Source organism: Mauremys mutica, chromosome 1 (assembly GCF_020497125.1).
Source record: "Mauremys mutica isolate MM-2020 ecotype Southern chromosome 1, ASM2049712v1, whole genome shotgun sequence".
In the NCBI taxonomy this organism is placed as follows: Eukaryota; Metazoa; Chordata; order Testudines; family Geoemydidae; genus Mauremys; species Mauremys mutica.
Genome location: NC_059072.1, coordinates 200277095 through 200301418, shown reverse-complemented (window position 1 = coordinate 200301418; position 24324 = coordinate 200277095). Strand labels below are relative to the sequence as shown.

Here is a 24324-nt window from a genome sequence, read left to right as displayed (position 1 = left end):
TCCAACAGTCAATAATTAGATTCAACCCAGATCCCATTAACCTACCATTTTTACTCTCACCAAGTAGCACACTATTCTGCTAGCAGTCCCATTAAAATCAAACAGGCTACTCTGGGTAATTAAATTGGGTATTAAACTGTGTCCAATTCTGCAAACCCTTAATACAGTTGACAGTAACAGCCCCTAGGGGAAAAAACTTCAAACAAAGTCTCATCTTTTGTGCATTCCTGTAATTTGAGGTTTCTTTGCTAAAGCACAAAAAGTTGTTTTGCTTTTCCACATACGTATCAAAAAAAGCCCAGCTGAAGATAATTAAGCTGCCCACTACATTCACTTACTTCCCCATGTTGAATCCTTCATACTATTCTTTTCCTAACAGATGAAGTTAGAAAGAAAGAGTTCTGTGCTAAATACAGACTCTTATTTGTTGCTTCCACTTCCCTCTTCCAAAATAGCAATTTAAAACAAATAGCCCTAGTACACGTTTGTTAACATTTAACAGACTGCATTGCATCTAGCTTGGCGATAGGGTTGCTAGATGTTTCCTTCAGGGGTATTTAATTTTTTTTTTAAATCCAGTTGAGGCATATTCAAGTTTCACTTTGCTAATTCTTGGGCAGATCTCTTTTCCAAGCGATAGCATCCATCTGGAGCTTGCTCCTTAAGGAGAAGCTAACCCTACTCATGTACACAGCAAAAACGTTAAGAGAAATTTGGAATAGGGTGGGAGTGAATTTGTTTTGGTCCACATTTACTAGAAAATTCAGGAAGAGTATCCATCCCTTTTCCCCCCCTCCCTCAGTAGGATCATAAACTAAAGTTTGCAAAGTTAAACAGAATAACATCTCAGGCTTGCTTGCACCTATCCCTCAAAAATAAAATATCAATCTTCCACCATACCAGTGTTTAAATTGGATAGAAAAAAGTAGTTAAAATCTGTGACTAAGTAGGTTTGGTTTCTAATCTTATGGAGAAGAGTAGAAGGTGGCTGCAGAGTGACAGCATGTTCCAAAATAATACATGAGGAGTTAAGTGCATTCAAAATGCTGTCTTTTTGTTGAGTATAAATGAAGTGTGGAATTTAAGCACCACACTTTTTTTTTTATACATAGTTTAAAAAAAGTGAAAAGCTGCAAGCAAAATTAAGCAGCAACATGTTGCTCAAGTTAGTATGAGTATGATACAGAGGGTACCCATATACATTTTATCTTTAAATTTAGATTGACAGCCTTGATAATGCCAATTCTACACTTAATTTTTTTTTCCATTTTAGTATTGGACTGAGCACCTTAATGTTCTTCCTTAAAAACAGCCACCTCCTTTTTCTTTGGTGTATACACACACACACACACACACACACACCCCTTACAGCACTGCACTAAAAACCACATTCTTCCTTATTTAAACAGAGATAATATAATACACATCTCAAATGGTCTTTAAATTAGCTGACAAGTTGATTTTACAATATAGCGTAAACAATGCCTGAGATGCAAGTTGGGTATATTTTTTAAAAATTCTCCAGAGAGAGTTGTATCAGCTTCTGTATGTTTAGCCATACCCTTAAAGCTTCACCATTCACAAAGAGAAATAGACAAACATGAATATTCCAAGTGAACAGACACAGAACAGTCCAATATTTAGTAATAGTTTAACTTTTGGAGTCTCTTCCAACATTTGTAAACAGAGAGTCTCTTCCTCTGTATCTTGGATGGCTCTTTCATTCATGTTTCTACTTCTAAAGCCACAGAACCAATCTATGAATTTCCAATGTTTATCTCTATCATCAGTCTCTTCCTCACGCTTTTTCTCACCCATGAGAGCCACCTGTCCATTGGAATAACAATCAACTGGTGTCTCAACTTCAGAGTGACTTACAGAAATCACTGGGTTGCAGTCTTCTCTGCAAGTAACTAGAAGATTTATATCCTCAGGCTTAATATTTTTAATATTTTCTTCAGATTTGCCATTTGGCAGGATATGATTGGCATTTTCATTACATTTCAAGATGGTTTTTTCTTGTACCTTATATGGATCCCCTTTTGAAGCATTTTCTTTTACAGACCTGATTTTTAGAGACCAGAAAGTGGTTGTTCGAATCTGTTCCTTTGTTGGTGGTGGTGTAAAGAGGCTTACTGTAATAGTCACAATTCCAGTGATCCAAAACAGAGCAGTAGCAATATACATATAGTGGATATTTTTTATGAAGCCTGGCCTAGTATCAGGCTGGTTACACTCAGGGACACGATAAATAAATGCCAATATCAGCCTTGTAGATCCAAGAACAAACCCAACCATTGCACCATAGAATGCCCCTTGTTCGTTGCAACGCTTCCAAAATATACCCAACAGAAACACAGCAGCCACTGGTGGAGTCAAATAATCTGCTACCTCTTGTATATAGAGATACATCTGGCCTCCTTGCATTTCCACGATTATTGGAACCCAAGCAATGCTTATAATTACCATGAAAGCAACAAACACTCTTCCTACAATCATTAGTTCTCTAGATGGGGCACTCTTGCGTATGAGTTTGTAGACATCAAGTGTAAATATAGTGCTGGCACTGTTAAATATAGAGTCCAAGTCACTCATCAGTGCAGCAATCATTACAGCCATCATGAGTCCCCGCAGACCAACTGGTACAAGTTTCATCACCAGACGTGGATAGGCAATGTTAGAGCATCCAGCTCTGCTTCCGCAGACTTGCATGCAGTGTTCGGGATTGATACAGGCAATGTCATCTGCAAACAGGATACGTGAAATCATCCCTGGGATAACTATAATAAACATAGGCAACAGCTTTAAAAAACCTGCCATTAGCGTGGATCCTTTGGCATGAGCAATATTTTTTGCAGCTAAAACCCTCTGAACTATGACTTGGTCTGCACACCAGTACCATACAGAAGCTGGGGTCTGCCCAAACAGAAATCCAGGCCAGGGAACATCTTCGTCAGTTGGCTCACGCAACATTTTAAGAGCATCAGGCTTTGGCTGGACATGACAAGAGTTGGTATTGGAAAGATTGTAGGTCAGCAAGATTGACGTAATATTTGGTGTTGCCAACATATACCTTCTTTTAACTTCTTCAAACCCACCAACCTCCATCATACTTATGATCATGAGTGTGAGGGCACCAATAATCATAAGCAGAGCTTGAAGAGTGTCCGTGTAGATGACAGCCACAAGACCTCCAGTCACAGTCAACAAAGCAGTCATTCCAATAAGCAAGATAACTGACAAATAAAGGTTCCAACCTAGAGATTCTTGAATAAAGAGTGCACCTGAATACAAGTCAACAGAAAGTTTGGTGAAGATATAAAGAATCAAAGACAACGCCGCAAAATATATTTGAATTCTATGTCCTCCAAAACGTTTGGACAAGTATTCAGGCATAGTATATACTGCTGACCGTATGTAGACTGGGATGAAGACCCATCCTAAAAGCTGTAAAAGCATTAAGGCGTTGAACTCCCACGCACCTACTGCAAATCCACTTGCTGCTCCAGATCCTGCGAGCCCAATGAAATGTTCGCTCCCAATATTGCTCACAAATAAGGATGCACCAATAGCTACCCATGTCATAGAACGGCCTGCCAAGAAGTAGCCACTTACGGTGCTTCGATTGTATTTCCACATGGCAAAAAAGCCTATGCACAGTACAAGTACAAAGTACAGTGTCACAATGGCAATGTCTGCTGTTTCCAAAGAAGCCCTCATTTTTATAAACAAAATGACTTGAGACTGCCGATGTCCAATTTTCACCCCCCCAAGAAGTCTTTAGAGTAATATGTGAACCAGTTTACATTTATCAATACTGCAGATCAAATTCTTTGTCCCTTGGTTTGCTGTCTTGATGGTGGTGGTTGTAGTACACTTTGAGAAGACAGATTTATTTTCTCCGCTTCTTAAATGGAAATTTGAGAACTTAGCACCCACTTTTAATCGACTTTCCACAAGAGCATCAGCATTAACTCTGTTGATGTAGGAGAAATTCTTAGCTGCAGCTAAGTCTAGTGAGGCCTACTGTACCAACCCTGCAAGGCAGCAAAGACAAAAGACAAAGGTTGAATTAGAGAAGGATTTCACTCAAATTTATGAGAAAGATTTGACGTCTATCAAAACAAGTGGTTCAACACAAGTCTTTTCCTCCTTTAAATTGTATTTGTGCAAGATAGAACACAGAATTCATTACTTAAACTCAGTAGTGCCCTTTATAATTAAGCTGAAAATCTGGACACGGTACATGTGTCTCAGTGAATACAGCAAATACCAGAGCATAAAGATTAAATGACCCCAAAACAAAACAAACAAACAAACAAAGTCAAATATCCCCAACACAACAAAATGCATTTTTCATTAGGGATTTCCATTTCCCCGCCCTCCACGCGCCCCAAATCCTCAAAGGATTAAAGTCTATTTTAAAAGACATTAAAATAAGCCCTTCCACTTTTGCATGAGCATAGAAAGACATTTTACATTATGAAAAAGTTTACTTGGATAGTCCTTTTTTGAATTTCCCCAGGATTCCACCTTAAACAGCCTAGGTTCTCTTGCTAGATCCTGAAGTGATGTCACAATTCTGTGTTTGAGACACCATCCTGTTGCCATGACTAATAAGAATGAAGTCATAACACTGCCACAAATATCAAATAATGCTAAGTTTATGACTAACTATAAAACTGACATTATTCTACAAGTTTTAGATCAACTTCATGTGATGTGCACGGCACACCACTGTGCTCTTTTTAAGTGGAAAAGGTATCGGGAAATTACACTGTGGCGGGGGGTGGGGGTGCCACATATGGATGGCATTTTTGTGTGTCTGTCTGTAACATGGTAACTTTTGAAGACCACGTCCAATGATTTCTAAAATTTCAGGTAACATTCTACGTATCAATGGGAAGATACCTATTGATTTTTATGACTATCAGAAAACTGGAAAAAGCCTGATGTCTACAGTGTCCATTTGGGGCTGCAAGCAGAAAGCATTAGGAGGTCAGAGGTAATTCAGTCATTGCTCAATATTGCCAGTTCATTTGCATACATCAATCCTATTGGACGAAGTGAGTCAGCAAATGAAGCTGCAGATCAGGACTGAGGTGCTTTAACAGAGTTGGGAGGAACAGGACTAGAACAGCAGGGGCTGCTTCAGATCAGAAGCTAGAGCAACTGAACAGGGATGAGGCTAGAGATTTGCACCATTACTCCCTCCAAACTATGCCTGGCTCAAATAGGATCACTTACCTTTGCCTAGTCCAGTGTTTCCCAAACTTGGGACGCCGCTCGTGTGGGGAAAGCCCCTAGTGGGCCAGGCCAGTTTGTTTACCTGCCCCCTCCGCAGGTTTGGCCAAACGCGGCTCCCACTGGCCGCGGTTCGCTGCTCCAGGCCAATGGGAGCCGCTGGAAGCAGTGCGGGCTGAGGGGCTTTCCCTCCATGAGCGGCGTCCCAAGTTTGGGAAACACTGGCCTAGGCAAAACTGTTTTACTTCATCTAAACCAGGGGAGAGGTGACCAGGGCAAACAGCATGGTTAGGGTCAATGGAGAGAGTCCTACTAGTTCAGGGATAGAGACCAAGTTCCTGCCCTGCCCTCCACCTGCCAGTTCAGCTTACAAACACAATGAAGTGTGTAGCCCTCTAGTTGTTTTTGTGATTCAGTGCACACTACTACTTGTAATTTTGTGGTTTAATTGGAATGAGTTGACTTCAGTTGGAGGGGGGGGGGGAAATGCATCTTGTTTACATTAATAATTTTGGTAATTAAAAAACCCAACAGAAACTACAGAAAAATCACCTCAAAATATGCCAAATTTACTTTCAGAATTTGCTATTTGATGGTTTCCACCAGCCAGAGAAGTTCCAATTTACTCTTCATCTCCCGCCCCCCCTTTTTTTTTTAAATTCAAATAAATAAAGTTGGTTTTGGTAGTTCCAAATTAAAAAATGTTTTTGTATATCAACTCTCCTTCTGTTCCACAGGATAGCTCAGTGGCTTGCACATTGGCCTGCTAAACCCAGGGTTGTAAATTCAATCCTTGAAGGGGCCATTTAGGGATCTGGGGAGAAAAAAAATCTGCCTGGGATTGGTCCTGCTTTGAGCAGAGGGTTGGACTAGATGACCTCCTGAGGTCCCTTCTAACCCTGATATTCTACGATTCTATGTAGCTTGACAACAAGCACGTCACTACTTCTACCATCAGCACTGGTTTTCATAATTCATTTTTGTCCACCACCACTTTTTAGTTATTTAAAATTAAATTAGCATTGTTGTTTTATAAAGACACAGGAGGCCATAGGAATACAGCTAAAAATAAAAACTATTTTCAAGTCAAAATTGTTTCCATAGTTGCAGATTAATCACTAAAGGCTGTTCTCTTTTACTAGTGTTCACTCTATGTAGGAGAGGGAGAAATGAATATTCCTGATTTAGGTTTTTGGTGAAAAGGAAGCTCCATGTAAGGTTGTAGTTGACACCTGTAGAAGTCACACCAATCTGGACTAAAAATAGTGTCTCATTGGTGTTTGCATCCCTATCACAAATGCTTTAAAATAAACAGATGCTGGACAACGCTAATATATAGAGCTAGACAGCTGAGATATAGTTCTACATGGTTGTCCTAAACTGATCTTTTGTTTCTAGGAGCCAGTAGGCCTGTGATCTACTCTGACCCTTTGAACTCTGGCGATTCTTTCTGCCATGGAAGGAGATACATTAATGAAAATCAGCTCTACAGTTAAGATAAGGATGTGTTTTGTGCCTAATGCTGGGATTCAGCCTATGTTTATTGTTAAGATTGGAAGGATTAGATTTATCTGTAAATGTCAATTTCACTACATACATGCAAACCAACTAAGTATTGCCATCACTAATTGCTTATCTGTAACTTTCAGTTAAGTCAGGAAAATGCTGCTTGAGAAGTTAGAGTTTGATTTAAAGATATTTACTTTGTATATTTTGACAGGTGATGTTCACAATTTGTGTTTTAGCAGTTATAAAACTAACTTTTTGAATCTCAACATCTACGATCATTAAATAATTACTGTCCAAACCTGTCCCTATCTATTTTCTGCATATTTACTGTGTGACTAGCAAGTCCTTCCTCCCTACCAAACAAAGCATTTGCTGAGTGCAGAATGAGTTTTCTGAGAATTTACAAGTGAGTTGACTGAGTTAAAAGCAAACTAAGAAATTTACTACTCAAACCTGTTTTGTCCCAAATGATTTTACCACCACAAGAATTCAAGTTTTACCTAGGATTAAAAATTCATTGTGATCTTCAAATTTAGCACACGTAGAAGAAGTTAGGTTGCAATTAAGTTTATTAATTACTGTTTTAGCCAATTATAAAATAGAGGGGGCCAGGTATACAACTCAGGTTACTCTTAAGTATGGCCATCTGATTTAGTTACCTTTGATGTCAATCACCTTCCCTCTCTAGTTAATTTGGATCTTTCAATTCTGTGGGCTGAAGAGAGTCAATGGCACAAAGGAGCTGTACGTGTCAAGAGTTCTCACTGACAGATTATTTGGCCTTCAACTATCATTGCATTAGCCCAACTGTCATTACACTAAAAAAATCTTATAGTTGCATTCTGTGGAAATTATGGGCCGGATTCACTAGTATTCCCTGAATGTTTTGTGCTGCTTCACTGATACAGAGAGTCGCTGTAAAAATCATTTAACTGGCCAATGTGCTTCAGAAGCTTTACACTGCTCTGAAATGACAAAGCTGCCAGAGCATACCAACAAATCTAGCCTTAAAACAAAAATGGTTTTAAAAGGTTCATATTACATATTTACAACTCAAACTATCACAGGGTAGCAGCATTCTTTGGGTTTCTTGTTTAGCATTCATGTGTGAAATTAATTTAAAAACAAAAAACAAGATTCCCATATAAAACTATGTTAAGATGGAGTTAAGGCTGAGAGTATGGATGAGTACCTTAAATGGTTAAAAAGATGTAAACTCTTTTGCTGTTTCAGGAAATTATTACAGGTAACCATGCCTCTTATTACTGTGAGAACGTGCACTTCTCACTAACGCAGATGTGTTAAGAAAAAAAAAAAAGGTTCCACTTCAGTCTCAACCATTTTTGCATATTTGTATGAATTGGCCCTTTTATAAGCAGAACGCTGCACAAAAAATAAAGTATTTCAGAACCAACGAAGATACTCAGTTTTTACATGAGAATATTTATATTCTCATTCTGATAAAGTTATATCCAAGAATGATAAGAGACTATGGAAGTGTGATACAAAACAGACTGAGCACTCGACTGTAATCAATTTATCAAGATCATGAGTCTCAGACCACAGATCTGTTTTTGAATTTAAAATTTACACTCATCCACAAAAGGCACTGCAGATTAACTTGTCTATTTTGTGGTTTAATTTATTCCTAAACAAAACAGTACACTGTAAATGTTTCCAAACTGCATGAAGCTTCTGGGTATGAATGTAATACACTACTTAGCTGCAAGTGCTTCTTTCAGCATTTTTAGATGTCAAAAGGTAATTACATTACAACATTAAAACCAAGATTTCATATTTTAAGAAAAAAGTATACAAAAGCAATTGCTTCCAGATGCATAATTTCTCTTAACCCAATGTAAGTAATAACTATAAAAAGGTGAGCCAAGAGAAGAGTAAAGTTTTAGTTCCTTGTCCTCCTATCTTATTGAAAAAAAGATTTGGACCTAAACTGGTGACACCTACACTAAGTGATCGACAGCAGTAATCAGATACCAGTAGCGAAATCAGATGAGCTGTAACAGTAAACAAAAAGGCAGCTAGCGTATATATTGTAGTGAACAGTCCAACCAGGATTATAATCCTTATAAAAAGAGTATTTGCCCTTTAATAAATGGTCATGTCACAATTGAGACACTATCACTGGACATGTACCGGTAGTATTTATTTTGATTATAATGTTAAGAACTTCTTGAGAACTTGCCACCTATAGACAGGGCCAAATCACGCTTTAAATAGCTACTTTTCAAAAGCATCACTTTTGCAACTTTCAGACCTGGTTTGCGGTGTTCAGCCTGGCAAAGCTTTGAGGGAAATTTGCTGGGCAAAGATCAGAGGAACAAAGAAAGGAAAAAGGGAAGAATTTCCAGGGTTATGCTGGAATTAAGTTCAATAAGAAACTGGTATAAGAAGTTACTCTGAACTGCTATAGTGACGTATGTCTACATAGCAAAGAAAAACCTGCAGTTGGTTCATTGTAGTGTAGACTTCTGGGCTCAGGCTGGAGCCCTGGCTCTGGGATCAGGAAGTCTACACAGCAGTGAAACAGCCCTGCAGTCCAAGCCACATGAGTCCAAGTCGGCTGGTACGAGTCAGCTGCAGCCTTTTCTTTGCTGTGTAGACATACCTTCAATACAGATTTGTTGCATTTTCACTGACTACTGAAACTTTTCCACCTTCCTGATTAAAAGAGGACTCAAACAGCTGCATGGGGAGACTATCAAGTCATGGGAATAGTGTTTGTGGCACTGACAAAACCAACAGCAAGTCAAAACTGGTGCCCAGAACAGTGAATTTCAGCCCTGGCTACTTTCTGATTGGGCCATATCACAAGTACAAGAAAGTTTTTCCTTTGTGTCATATAACAGTTTGAGATTTCTGTGCAAATATTAGTACGACTCAAACTGCCTTTTTTTTTTTTTTAAAATATATTAGCTAAAGGCAAATTCTCAAAAAAGATACAAGGTAGGATTTATACGGCACACAGAGGAAGAAAAATTATAAGGCAGGAATCAGCAACCTTAGGCACGCGGCCCACCAGGGTTAAAACCCCTGGCGGGCCGGTTTGTGTACCGGCCGCGTCCGTGTGTTCGGCCGATCGCAGCTCCCACTGGCCACGGTTTGCCACTCCTGGCCAATGGGGGTTGCAGGAAGTGGCAGCCAGCACATTCCCTCGGCCTGTGCCGCTTCTCGCAGCCCCCATTGACCTGGAGCAGCAAACCACGGTAAGTGGGAGCCGTGATCAGCCGAACCTGTGAATACGGCAGGTAAACAAACCGGCCTGGCCCACCAGGGGGCTTACCCTGGTGGGCGGTGTGCCAAAGGTTGCCAATCCCTGTTATAAGAACATACATTTGTTATTAGAATGGGAAAATGGCTCATACATCTAAGACCTATGTTTCTCAGATGTTCATATGGATGATCCAGCCACCATTTAACACTTTAAAGTCTGGAATGTTACTGGTAAGACAACTATAGTTTATGGCACAACTTATGTAGGATTCATGTAAGACTCTGATGTTGTGTTGGTATATTAAATACAGTTACCAGTTGACACCAAGATCACATCTAAAAAATTCTTATTACAGAAAAAAACAGCTATTTTGAAGTTTTAATCGGGTCCCTCAAAAAAAAAAAAAAAAAAAAAACCACCACATAAGAAATTCAGGCCTTACTCACACTTCTTTAAAAGTGCTCGATCACAACTGAAATTCAGAACTGTTGGGTCACTCTTTTAAAAGGAAGCCTTTCCAGCATAATTATCTGACAGATGGCCCTGTACATAATCCAGACAGGGGAAAGAGACCCACAGCTGCAGCCTTAAATGCTGCTTCCCCATCTCCTTTCCTTCCAGCTGGTAAGCATTCTTGCTATGTTTTCCTTGTCTCTTATCACAAATGATATAGTCTATCCCGGCAACTCTCATTAAGAGGAAGAGACCATGTCCAAAATATTCTCTTCAACCCCCACCTCCCTCCAAAATGATCTCTTTTCAAAATAAAAATTATTTCAGGGGCAGATAAGTCACAGGTTACTAAAATTATGCATTCATTAGCAAGTTAGTGGACACATCTGTGCATAGCCTTGCGGGGTTAAGAAGTATTTATCTGGAAATGACATTTAACCTTTGCCCACCCCTTAGGCAGTCTCACAAAGGTCTGCCTTAACTGCCTCCTATACATCTGCAACCCCAGAGAAATGGATCATTAACACCAAGTTCAATAGCTACATGGCTGAAAACCTTGCCGAAGTATTAATGCTCCCAATTCCAGGAAAAGGAGATGCCAAACCTAGTAGTTAGAATCTGAGTACATATTAGCAGTTAATCCACTTTTTGTCTATTGAAGTGACCCTGATAACTTTATTATACTAGAACCTTCCTATGCTATTCAAGTTATGCAGCAAGTTCTTCTGATGCTGCAGTAATACATACTTTTTTTCTTTCAGAGTATTTTTGAATGAGAATCTGGACAAGTGAAACACCTCTATGAATCAGACTGCTTTTCTGATAAGCTACACACAACTGTCTTTATGGGGTAATTATACTGCATTTTGTCCAGATCCAGTACAGCATAGCAATTTTAAGTATACATTGTTGTAGACAAACTTATGAGTTCTGTCTATGCAACAGAAGCAAATGTAGTAAGTGGAGCTATATGGCCCAATGAAACTGAAGGATGAAGTGACTCAAAGCATTGTTGCTGGGTCTAACATGTGTCTCCCTTAACATTTAAAACAAAAATGCAGTTTACAATAAAGACTTTTTCCTACCCATCAGGTCTGCAAATATCAGCGTAGTCCTAAGAGAATCAAGTTGTGTTTTTTCCCCTAGCTCGTTCATCAGCTCTGTTGATGCACAAACCAGAATAGAATCTGCTCACTCTCTCATAACTGTGTTGGCTCTGCAATGCAGGAGTAAAAATAAGATATGGTGTAATAAATACAGGACGCAGAACTGTTGAGTAAAAGTGCTTTAATTGTCACTTTTCTGAACATAACTACATTTCAAACCCCCAAATTGCAATTATATTTTACCATAGCAGCATGTAACCTGAATGGTCTGCTATACCGATATGTTTGCCTAATTAACATTAGGAGTTCAACAAGCATATCAGAGGATAATAGGCCTGACAGGTGTAAGCTATGGGGAGAGTGGAACACCCCGTAAATATACCACAAGTGTCAGGCTTTAGCAGGTTTGGGGGAAAAGAGGGGGCCACAGCCAGGGACTTGCCACTCTTTCCAAACACAGCTCTCTGCTGACCACACAGATATTTTATGGTATGCAACCATGGCTGGCACAAGACAACTATGAAGAACTAAGACAACAGCAGTGCAGCTCCTGCTGGATCTGTGCTACAGGCAAGAGCCAAGAAAGTACAGAAGAGCAACCCTATTATGTAACTGCCTCCACTTTCCTTCCCCATGAGTTCCCAGGATTAGATGCTGCATCTTCACCACTCTCCATGTTCCCCAAACACCTCACATCTGAGGAAACAGGTTCGGGCCCCCATTTGTTCATTAAAACAAGAGATATTTGCTTAAGAACAAAAAGCTTTTATAAGTTACATATAAACATGAGAACCTAGACCTACTATAGTAATGTCAGTTACCAAACAACATGAAGAGTCTGTTCACATGATTTAATAAAAATAAGATTAAAGTTTTTATACTTTGTTGCCTGAAGTTAAAGTACCCAAACAAGAGTGACTTAGTTTTCATAGGTACTGAGCATCCTCTGCATTCCCTGAAAGTGCTCAGCACCTCTGAAAATTAAACCACTTTTTTGGCAACCAAATTTTGAAAAATGTTGCCCCGGTCACTAGCAGAATTAATGATGCCCAAAGTGGACACTGACCAGGTAGAATCTTATGGCGATCAAGTGACTGGAAGGAAAAGAAGAAGAAGAAGAAGAAGAAGAAGAAGAAAAAAGTCAGTTGTGTACAGCTAATTACTGACAGCTAAGTGTCCGTATTATTAGTGATCCCTCCACAGCTGCAAAAGCCAGGGCCTACATAAGCTCAAGTACTAAGAAAAAGCAAGTTTTCACTGCACTGCTGGAAAAAACTAGAAGGAATATGGGCAAAGTGAGGTGCCTGATCTGTGGGATCTGAGGAGACCCAGACAAGAGCCTCCAAAGTAGTAGAAACAGAGGGTTGACAAGGAAAGGGAGCAACATATTTTAACAAGTTTTCAGGTTAATATGGTAAAACTCAGGGAGCCGTGACTGGCTGAAACCACCCTGCCAACTAAGCCAGTAGAACCATCAACTGACATCTTTGTCGGCAGTTGTAGCAGAGAGGCAGAGTGAATGAGCTGTCCCCTGACTCCTAGAGGTTGCCTCTCCACATCAAGGCTGAGCTATGCTGGCAAGCAGATTGAAGCAGCTTCCACTGCCTGCAACACATGTATAGAGAAGTTTTAAAAAATTAACTGGGGGAGGGGGTTAAGAAAAAAATAGAACACACACACACAGGGGAAGTATAGCAGCAGGTACTACACCAAACTACTTATTTACTAGATAGAATCCCTGAACTACATGATCTTAGTGCATGCAAGACTGAGCCCATGATAATATTAGAGAGTCCGTGGATGCAGACAGACATTATTGCTCCACAGTAATACCACTATCATTTAAATTCATTGTTTTCTTAGGAGACATACTTAATGTGCACTGCATTGCAAAGGTCTTCTGCTGATGAATCAGAGCAATAGCTAGAGTTACAAATAGAGCAGATATTTGGTGTTATGTGGATTTCTCCATAGAGCTCTACCAATACCAGCAAGTTCTATTCTGGGGCTTCTCTTGTACAAGGGACAGATTATGACAGCCTCTGTAGACTTTTTCTAACGTCCAATGAGAATTAGTATGAAGTCAAACTTTCATTTGTAACCCAAGCCAAAATTTGAAGCCAGGACTCCAGCAATGAAAGGCCAGCGTATTAATTAAGTGTTCCAACTAGTATCCCATTTTCCTATAATCAAAAACTGATTCCAACACTTCTATTTTTCAACCCATTTTCCATGCCTTTAGAACTCCATCACTACTCTAGGTCATAGTACTCTCACCCTTTTGTGATAAGACTGTAGGGCAAGAGCTTAAAAAATTGTACCAAAAGACAGTCCCCTAAATCCATACTTAGATGCCTAAATATGTAGAGCAGATTTCAAAAAAGCTTGGCGGGGGCAGATGGGGGAGGACAGAGGGAGAAAGATGTTTGAGATCCAGTATTGTTTGTTCAAAAACGTTTCTCTGGGTTCATAATCAGGGCTGCAATAATTTCTGAACATTAATAAGTTCAAACCATGTGGGCAATCAGAAATGAAGGGAGGCATAAAGCAACTCTAAATGTGGTGCCCTTTCTGCAGGTTTGAGCTGTGCTCATCTTACCAAGCCCTCTCAAGCAACAGCTTATGAAACTCACATGAGGCCACAAATATTGCACTGAAAAATGTACGGTCCCTTTAAAGTGACATTTCAGTAATGTTGCAGACTTCATCAACTTTTATGTAGGGATATTAAGCAAGTATATATATCATGGTCTGAGTACATAACTTGAAATTGTTGTGGAGTTGAACTCCACAACAGTGAGAAACCATGAAAACTCAAGAGTCAAGGCTATTCATGTAAACTCTGCCCCATAAAGATGCCATCATGCAACCTTACCTTCTTTCAACAAAGGGTATTGAAGATGAGCATGAAACATTGGTTTTATAATTTGCCTCATACATATCGCCAGCACTAAGTGAGCTGCTGGGTCACATCACAAGTTATTTTCACATACATCCTCTAATTTCATGCAGATTTATAGATGACACATTAGGGCCATTTAAAACTACATTAGGTGCAATGCTAAGGTCTGCTGGAGACATGTTCTGTGTACCGTGCCCCTCCCCCCACCCCCCTTGTAACCCTTCCAATCTGGCAGGCCATAGGAAGTTGCGGAGAAGGAGCTGGGGGGCGGAGCAGAAAACAAACCAAAAAACCCGCACAAGATTCTGCTAGCCACCCATCACCCCATGGAGGAGAGTCCTGATGCTGCTGGCCTTCTATGGCTCACAGAGACCAAGTCCCATTCCTAAAAATCCTTGTAGATCCTCAGGATCCAGCTCTTCTCCCTGATGAATGGACAACTTCCTAATGTCCAAAGGACTGGAGCTCTTTTACTTTTGTTTGCAGGAAAGGAGAACTACAGGTGGCATGAGGCTTGGAACCGGACAGAAAAACTCCCCCCACCCAAAGCCCTTTGGGAAGGGAGAAGGGTGAGTGACAAGGAGCAATTAACTCTTTTGCTACTCCCCAAGCACCATGCAGTGGGGGAAGGGATGGCAGAAGGACCCCAGAGAGTAAAGGATCCCTTCTCTTACTCACCTTCCTCAAGCCCATTCAGGAGCTCCCCCGTGAGTGAAGACCCCCTTCCCTTAACTGCTTATGAGTTCCAGCCAGCCTGTGGTCTCTCTTTTTTCAGGTCAACAGGGCAAGGACAGCACACCCTGAAGAGCATGAAAAGCCCCTTTGGCCTCAGGAGATAAGGCAGCAGGGGTGTACCCGAAGAACCTAGGCTTGAGAGTGGGCTAATTGGCTTTACATGGTTTACTGAGTGCTTTCTTTGAAAGCCTTAAGGTCCACCTCTTGTGGATTTTAGAAGGGGCCCAAAATGAAAACTTACCTTAAATATGGCGCAGCAGTCACGCCCCAGTAAATACCACAATTTAACTGAAAGGTCATTATATAGGAATTTATTGTACACAGTGTTGTCGTAGCCATGTCCATCCAGGATATCAGAGAGACAGGGTGGGGATGGGGCAAATCTTTTTTATTGGACCAATTTCTGTTGGTGAGAGAGACAAGCTTTCACGCTACAGAGTTCTTGACCTGAAGGAGAGCTTTGTGTAGCTCTAAAGCTTGCCTCTCTCACCAACAGAAGTTGGTCCAATAAAAAATTTACTCCACCCTGACCTTGTCTCTTGGATTTATTGTACGTTTACCATTAAAACTCTTTAAAAGAGTAATTGTGTTTAAGTCCATTGAATATGTTCTCATCCCTTGTCCTAGAATGAGAACTACTATGGGTTTATGGAAAAATAGAGTCTGTAAAGTTAATTTGATATTTTTTGATGAGATTATAAAATTGGTTACTAACCACTAATAGTGGATACATAACATACTTTGAAGTGCTTTACAGTAATCTCTCAGAGCTGCACCATTTTGATTAAAAATACTAGAAAGATATAAAATTAACATAGCACAGTGTGTTTACCTGCCCCGTCCGCAGGTCCGGCCGATCACAGCTCCGGGCCAATGGGAGCTGCTGTAAGTGGGACTTACTGGCTGCCGCTTCCAGCAGCTCCCATTGGCCCGGGGCAGCGATCTGCGGCCAGTGGGAGCTGCGATCGGCTGGACCTGCGGACGGGGCAGGTAAACACACCGGCCCTGTCCGCCAGGGGCTTTCCCTACACAAGCGGCGACGCCTGTTTGAGAAACCCTGCCTTACAAGATCGGGAATTTCCACAACACTTTAAATATGAGGTACTGTACCTTAGTGAAGGGTTAATAAGCATCATCAACTCATGTCCTACTGTATACAGTATGCTAGTGTCTGTAACTTGAAGAAAGTTTATTTAACCAATACATCAAAGGCACTTGTCCTTAGTTAGGATTAAGCCGATAGTAAATTTTAATTGTTAAATCCTGACTACTTAATTTAAGTAGACTGGCTATTCAAATTGAAGAGAGCTAAACTATTTTCTGAAACAATAAAATCCTCTGCATCCACCCCTCCAACGCATAACCCACACTTTGGTAAGTCAACTTTTAAAAAGAAAATGGATTATTTTTATATGGGCCTGAGAAACATTAGATATTTCAGTCCAGAAGGTAGTACTCATAGAAAGTTTATTTACATACAAGGCTTGCAAAAGAAAGTGCTTCCACAGAATAGTTACAGCAGGAGACAGAGCTCTCACAGGGAGCTGGACCCAGACTCTTCTCTTGCAGGCATGAGTACTTAATGACTACACATCTCACATGTTAAGTCAAAGAAGTGCATCATGTATTTAGTGCCTAATTTTTTTCACGGTAAACTCTTCATGCAGTCTATGAGCCTAGTGAGAGACAGGACAGGAAGAACAATCTACCTGTAAATTACTCCAGCAGGCAAAAGGAAGAAAGGAGAGAATTGTGTCTGATCTTACTAAACTGTGAGGTGCTGATATAATCACTAAGGTCTCTCAAACATTTATAGATCGAAAAATAAATACAAGCAATGCTAACCAGTAGGAAAGAAAAAGATGATTTAAAAAAAAATCTGCTTCTTAACCTCTTCCTTTTTGTTTTTCTTCCCAGGAAGAAGTATCAAAAGCTCAGTTGTATAAAGATCAAGTTGTCAGGCAGCACTTTTGTCCATAGCCTGGGCTTCCCTAAGGTAGCTGAATGTTCTCCACAGCAGGCAGAGAATTTATTGAAACATGGCAACCTGCTTGGATGGCAAACAATACATGTTGAAAAAAAGTTAGCAGGCGAACAAAGTCAAACTCAGAAGCAAGGGCAGCCTTAGAGAATCACAAGATATTTGTGAAATTATTTGCTGAAACAGGAGAATTATATATGAAAAAAGTTAATTGATATTGCATGATTCATGCAATTGGTTACAAAACTGAGTTCATCCCAAAACCCCTGAATATATTCTTCTCTTGAAGGGAACTAATAAAATATTTAACGTGAAAATAGACTGCTGATTCAGTTAGAAGAAAACTAACTGTAGGATTTATTGAAGAGAGGTATACCAAGGCACAAGTCAAGCTGCAGCAAGAGGCAATGCCACACAAGGGATCAGAGTATAGGTCCCATGTCTGTCCTAGGCTTCCAGGCTGGCAGCATTTCCTGAAGGAATGTCTCATTGCCCCCCTTCAGGTCAATCTGAGGAACAGCATTAGAGCAAGACAAAAACATTTCCAAGCCCTCACTGACTAGAAGGTTCATCATCACAACTGGGAGAACAGGCAGGAAGTTTCCTGAAGAGTTCCCTTTTCCCCATACATTCCCTTGGAACTGACTTAAAATGTCACTACCCTCTCCTTCTGAAGGCTCGCCTTTGCTACAATGCCTATAATGCGGGCTGGGCTGACGGGGGGGGGGAGGGAAGGAGGTGGTCAGATTAACTGCTAATTCTTTCTATTTACAATAAAAAAAAATCTGAGGTTTATTGTGTACCACTACCTTCACCTTTCATGTCACTTGTACTTTCTGCCTTGAAGAGTTTAGAGCCCCAGGATTACATCTCCATACATTTGTGCTGCAGCTTTTACAGGGAGCCCTCTATCCTTATTGTGGCCTCTCATTAAGGTAGAGGAAGATTTTCAAAAGCAGAAGTGGCAGTTAAGCACCATACTCCCATTCAAAGCCTCTGTGTCTTTGAAAGATCTCTTCCATACATATTAAATAATTGGACAAAATGAGTACCCCAGCTAGAGACAGTGACGGAACCAAAGTCTCACATGCTATTTCTTGGACTGCAGTTGCAAAGATGTCTCAAATATAGAAATAATATTTAAATTTTTTCTAGAAAGTCATCACTAGGGTTCTGTGTTTTATCAAGAAATACTAAATAGTGTGAAATTCAAACCTAGTTTATTCAGGACCCAGTTGTGTGTATTAAATCATTCAAGTCCATAAATATATTGGTTAATGCAATTCATTACAGGATTTCAGACTATTAGCCCAAACTGAATTTTCTTGCTTTGGTGTGTTTATGTCTCAGCCTTAGTAATAGTTTTTGCACTTTAGAATCTTTAAAATTCAAAAAGGTTTTAAACCAGCATGCTGTGCAGGGAGAGATCTTATGGGGCTCATTAAAACAATCCACTTCTTGAGATTCAGCACCACCACTTTAGGGAAGCTCCACAGTCAGCACAGAATTGCCCTTTAAAGGTTTTAACTGCACAGAAAGTCAAACTGCAGCAAGATATTTGTAGACAGCAAGTTAGTTTACCAATTAAAATGAGACTTAAGATGAACTCCAGATTTTAGAATTATGATACAAGGAGTAGGTTAGAAAAACGTGAGTTTCTATACCTAGCTTAATTTCACCAGAACTACAGAGCAGTTAACTCAAATCATTTTAGTCTGCGGAAATGCCTTAAAGAAAGAACATTTGTTAAGAAAGTACATACTGGAGAGTCAAACTTTTTAAAGAGAGTATTTTAATTGTTACCATAATGTTTTACTGTAAGTGTATAAATGCAGATAGGAGGCATTCTGTCACTATAAGCACATCTCTGCTTCACGATGTTCTAACCCCAGGAATGTTTGTGAGGCTCTTCGAAGCCACAGTACTCCTAGTCATGCTTGCATTATAATTTGTTTGTAAGTCACTGTGTTGTCAGATCTGTGATACCTTCCCTCCCAATTCAAATACATTATACATTGCAAGCTTTCTGTAACTGCCACACCTCACTTTTTTTAAAAAAAGTCTAGCACAGAAGTTACATGTAAAACGAATGGAAATGTACTAGTGTTTAGCACAAGATTACATGCTCCAACAGAAAGAAAGATGGAATTAAATTAACAGAAGAAAATTAAACATTTCAGCACTATTACAAATATATAAAAATAGTTAAAGATGAAAGTTAGCAAGAACACATTAACAGCATGTAATTTGTAAGATTAAGACTTAAAAGGGTACGTACACTAATAGAAAAGCTGCTGCATTTAGACACTAGCATTCGGCAAGGACCCTAAGCAGTAAGCTTTATAGCAGTGGATAAAGATGGGTTGTGTAGGTCTAGCTTAGCATGAGGGGCAGGAAAAAGGAATACCAAATATTCACCTTACACCAAGTGTGTTTCAAAGTCCTGCCTACATTAAGGAAATTAAGAGAAATTTAAAAAAAAAAAAAAAAAGGCCATACATACATAGCTACCAATGCTGGTTTGGCTCCCTGTGCAGACGTGTGAGCAATTTATTTTTTTTAAAACACAAGTCATCTAACCCCGTTTCTAGGCACTCAAATCCGTGGCAGGATCGGGCAAGCCATAACACCAGTGACACTTGGAGACCTCTTATCATTATCAAAGGAGCTCAACTGGCATTAGCAACAGTGGAAACCACCTGAAAGATTTCCCTAGCATGGACAGGGTCAGAAGGTCACAATGCTGGCTCTCTCTCCCTTGCACAAAAAGGTAATGCTGTAATTTACAAGGCCTGTAGGCCTTTGTAAGGAGAGAGAGCACCTAGCAGCAACTGCTGTAACTATCCTAGCACTTACTACTGTGCTTAATTTGTGCCAGGGCTAGGCTTGACATCAGTTATGAAAGTAAAATAAACGGCTTGAACCCTGGCACCTCTCTCATTACAAATTAAGCACTGACCTGTTATAAGCCACCATACCTGTGGAGAGGAACCACAGTGGAACCAGTGCTGAGCCTAGGGTTGCTAACCCTCCAGGACTGTCCTGGAGTGTCCAGGAATTAAAGATCAATCTTTCATTAATGATAATGTCATGTGATGAAACCTCCAGGAATTCATCAACCAAAGTTGGCAACCCTAGCGGGAGCCGGATCACAGGGCAAGGGCAGGAAAGGGCGCAGGGCAGAGAGGAAGTTCTTTCACAGGCCAGTTGGGCACATCACACTCCCCCCTACGCTTGCCCAGCTGAGCAGCCCAAGCCCGAGGCCTTCAGGCACCGGCACAACTGGTTTTCCCCTTGCAGCCCTGGGCAGGCGACGATACCTGCGAGCCCGGCCCCACGGCACGCACGTGTGCGCTCAGCCCGCGGGGCAGCGGCACTGCCCGGAGGCGGGAGGCCGCAGGGACGAGCCGGGGCGCGGGACAGGGGCCCCGGGCGCTAAGGCGCCGGCGGGCGGGCCGGGCCGGGCCCACGCGCCCAGCACCGGGCTGGCGGGAGAGCCACGCGGGGCAGGGGCCGGGGCCGGGGCCGGGGCCGGGGCCGGGTCTCCCCCGCCCCCCCCCGCACTCACCCTCTGCATGGCTTTCAGGATCAAAGCCAGCTCATAGCGGGGCATCCTGCCGGCGGCGCAGAGACGGGGGCAGAAAGGGGGGCGCGGCCCGCGGCTGCTGGAGGGCGGCGGGGCTGGGGCTGGGGCTGCTCCGGCGCGGCGCGGCGCGGCGCTGCTGGGTCCCAGGCTGCACAGGCGGAAGGCGGGCGAGTGTCGCTGCTTAAAGGGGCCGCCCCCCGCCGGCCTCGGAGCCAGGCACCGCCCCCCAAGTCCGCCCCCCGCCCCCGGCCGGGCTAGACGCGCGCCCACGCGCGCCCCCTCCGACCCGCAGCCCCGCTCTGTCCGCGGCTGCCCGGGGCTGGCGCCCGGCGGGGGTCGCAGGTCCGAAGCGTGCGGGGGGCTCCGAGTCGCGTGTGTGAGGCGCCAGCCCCGCCCCCTCCTGCGGCGGCTTCCGCGCTGCTGCTCCTGCTGCTGCTGCTGCAGGGAGTGGAAGTTTCCACTGCGCCGGCCCCCACCAGGCAGGCCCAGCTACACCCCCGGCTCGGGGAGCCCGCGGGGCGGCCGAGCCAACACGTGACACACGAGCACAGAGCCCCCCCCCCCCCTTTCCCGTCAGTGACACCCGGCCTCACAGATATCCCCGGGGGGTGGGGGCAGCTGGCCTGGCAGGATGTTCCAGAAACATCGGCATAGACACACCCCTGTGCCAGAGACACCGAGCCACCCTGCCCCACACCAGGCAACCAGCATCAGAGATCCCACATACGTACACTAGGGCCAATGACTCCCTGCCCCACAGAGACCCGGTGCCACTGGTACACACCCACACGTCTCTCAGTGTTCCAAACCCCTCGGCCCCTACACACACACACACACACACACACACCTACCTCATGGAAAGGGGAAACACCAGTGCCAGAGAGCCCTGACACAGTTCAAGGCAACTGCATCTGTATTCCCCCCTCCATGGTCCACCAAGCACATCCACTCTAGGCTCCTGGCTTCTTATCATTACTTGGAGGGAGAGACCTGCATCTCTCCACCTCCTGACCAGGGTTTTTCTAGGCTACACAGTTTGCTGCAAGCCAGACTGCCTAAACAGGCCAGTGTCTGCAGAGTTGTTTTCTCCAAACGTTGTGAACAGCGTAATTGCCCATCGTTATAATTTACCACTGAGCATTTTAAATGCCATGAACCCACAGCTGGGTTTTCCCTAAGGTTACACGTTCATAGCTCTCTCCGATTCAGAGCCAGAACCCAAACTGGGCAGATTACCCTGTTTCCTTATACAGATCAAGCCTTTGTCCTCCAGCCTCCAGGAACAGGAGACAATTACCTTCTCAGAGCTGACAATTACCTTCTCAGAGCAGAGCTTCAAAAGGCTGGGTTTTTGCATAACCAGAGGTGGGGAATTTGCATTACCTTCCCTCCCCCCCCAGGTATTTCCCAGGAACTCCATTTCACCTCAACTGCTAGAAGAGGGCCTCATCCTCCCTGATTGAACTAAGCTCCTTATTGCCAGACTGATTCTGGCCTGCATATTTATACCTGCCTCTGGAAATTTCCATTACATGCATCTGATGAAGTGGGTATTCACCCACAAAAACTTATGCTCCAATACATCTGTTAGTCTATAAGGTGCCACAGGACTCTTTGTTGCTTTTTACAGATCCAGACTAACACGGCTACCCCTCTGATATTTCACACTTAGTGTCCAAAAAAATCCATTCTTGTCTAGCACAATTTCAGTATAGTCCTTTGAACTCCCAGCCCTCACATCACATCTCTGCCACTAGAGAGGTAACAATCCTAGCCCACAACAATACATAAACTTTGCATTTAATACAATAAGATTTTCCAAGGATATTTCAGGAAATTGCTATATCTGTCACATGCCCCTCCCCCCCATACACATCAGGGCAGTGATACATTCTGCCAATGGCACCATTGCCACACATACATGCCAGTAGTTAAAAACATCAATACACATCCCTGTGCCCCACCAAAAAGAGACTCTTACACACACAACTACCCATGCAAGATAGATGCACAACTTGCCCTGTGATCCAGAGAAGCATTCACCCATTCCTAGGCTAGGACTATAACAGCATTTAAAAGAGAACTGGATAAATTCATGGTGGTTAAGTCCATAAATGGCTATTAGCCAGGATTGGTAAGGAATGGTGTCCCTAGGCTCTGTTTGTCAGAGGATGGAGATGGATGGCAGGAGAGTGATCACTTGATCATTGCCTGTTAGGTTCATTCCCTCTGGGGCACCTGGCATTGGCCACTGTCGGTAGACAGATACTGGGCTGGATGGACCTTTTTTTGGTCTGACCCGGTACGGCCGTTCTTATGTTCTTATTCCTGAAGTCACTCCCACATATATGCATACATTTTGTGAGGTCATTCATCTACATACATACAGTCTTTATTGAGACCTCCAGCACCATGCTCAAACACCAATGCCTGATACTCCTCAACACACACACACACACCTTTAGAACCCCCATGCAAACACACCGATGTTTGAGGTCCCAACGTGCGCAAACACAAATACATACACGAGCTTCCTAATCATACGCCTTTATGAGGCATCCTATATACATTTGTGTGGGAAGCCCCTATTCCATATGCAACTCCCCTTCAGTTCCCCTGCCCCCACATTACCACACACACACACACACACACACACACACACAAAAGGATCTCACAAAACTGGGTGACTAGGCAACAAAATGACAGATGAAATTCAGTGTTGATACGTGCAAAGTAGGGCTGTCGATTAATCGCAGTTAACTCACGCGATTAACTCAAAAAATTAATCACATTTAAAAAATTAATCACGATTAATCGCAGTTTTAATCACACTGTTAAATAATAGAATACCAATTGAAATTTATTAAATATTTAGATGTTTTTCAACATTTTCATATATATTGTATTCTGTATTGTAACTGAAATCAAAGTGTATATTATTTTTTATTACAAATATTTGCAAAATATCATTGTAAAAATGATAAACAAAAGAAATAGTATTTTTCAATTCACCTCATACAAGTACTGTAGTGCAATCACTTTGTTGTGAAAGTGCAACTTACAAGTATAGATTTTTTTTGTTACATAACTGCACTCAAAACTTTAGAACCTACAAGTCCACTCAGTCCTACTTCTTGATCAGCCAAGAAATTAGGTTGATTTAATATGTCATTTTTTTAGAAATCGATTTGATACAGTTGACTGTGTGTGTCCCCACTTAAGACCATTAAGACCATTAAGTCAGCGGAGTGTGTCCACAGTACCAAGGCTAGCATCGACTTTCGGAGCGTTGCACTGTGGGTAGCTATCCCACAGTTCCTGCAGTCTCTGCCACCCATTGGAATTCTGGGTTGAGTTCACAATGCCTGATGGGGCAAAAACATTGTTGCAGGTGGTTCTGGGTACATGTCGTCAGGGTCTCCCCTCCATGAAAGCAACAGCAAAAAATCATTTCTCACCTTTTTTCCTGGGTTACCTGTGCAGACGTTATACCACGGCAAGCATGGAGCCCGCTCAGCTCACTGTCACTGTACATCTCCTGGGTTCTGCTGTCAGACGCGGTACTGCAGTGCTACA

At 42.2% G+C, this 24324-nt stretch overlaps 2 protein-coding genes and 1 long non-coding RNA gene across 4 annotated transcripts in view; 1 reads left to right on the top strand and 2 right to left on the bottom strand.

Moving 5' to 3' along the window:
- Positions 1-20859, bottom strand: part of MRPS6 (mitochondrial ribosomal protein S6) — a 62255-nt gene extending 41396 nt beyond the window's left edge. Inside the window, exon 1 of the mRNA XM_045002391.1 lies at positions 20731-20859. Within this exon, the coding sequence (XP_044858326.1) occupies positions 20731-20775 (45 nt within the window). The 5' untranslated portion in view covers positions 20776-20859. The remainder of the gene's footprint in view (positions 1-20730) is intronic.
- SLC5A3 (solute carrier family 5 member 3) lies at positions 1514-20868 on the bottom strand. The gene is made up of 3 exons (XM_045002387.1): positions 20731-20868; positions 11524-11654; positions 1514-4037 (listed from the first exon to the last, which is right to left on the bottom strand). Exon 3 carries the CDS (start codon positions 3718-3720, stop codon positions 1579-1581), a length of 2142 nt encoding a protein of 713 aa, XP_044858322.1. The 5' UTR covers positions 3721-4037; positions 11524-11654; positions 20731-20868; the 3' UTR covers positions 1514-1578.
- LOC123362091 lies at positions 4612-17813 on the top strand. Of its 2 annotated transcripts, XR_006576339.1 has the most exons (6): positions 4612-4761; positions 4882-5005; positions 6643-6735; positions 11200-11288; positions 14933-15015; positions 17099-17812. It is a non-coding gene; the product is annotated as an uncharacterized LOC123362091 (long non-coding RNA). The 2 variants fall into 2 exon arrangements; XR_006576340.1 differs by lacking the exon at positions 4882-5005 and having other exon boundaries at positions 4621-4761; positions 17099-17813.
- Positions 20869-24324: the final 3456 nt, after the last annotated feature.

Bases quoted from the DNA above. Each gene is read 5' to 3' on its own strand.
- SLC5A3 (XM_045002387.1), bottom strand. From the start codon at position 3,720: ATGAGGGCTTCTTTGGAAACAGCAGACATTGCCATTGTGACACTGTAC.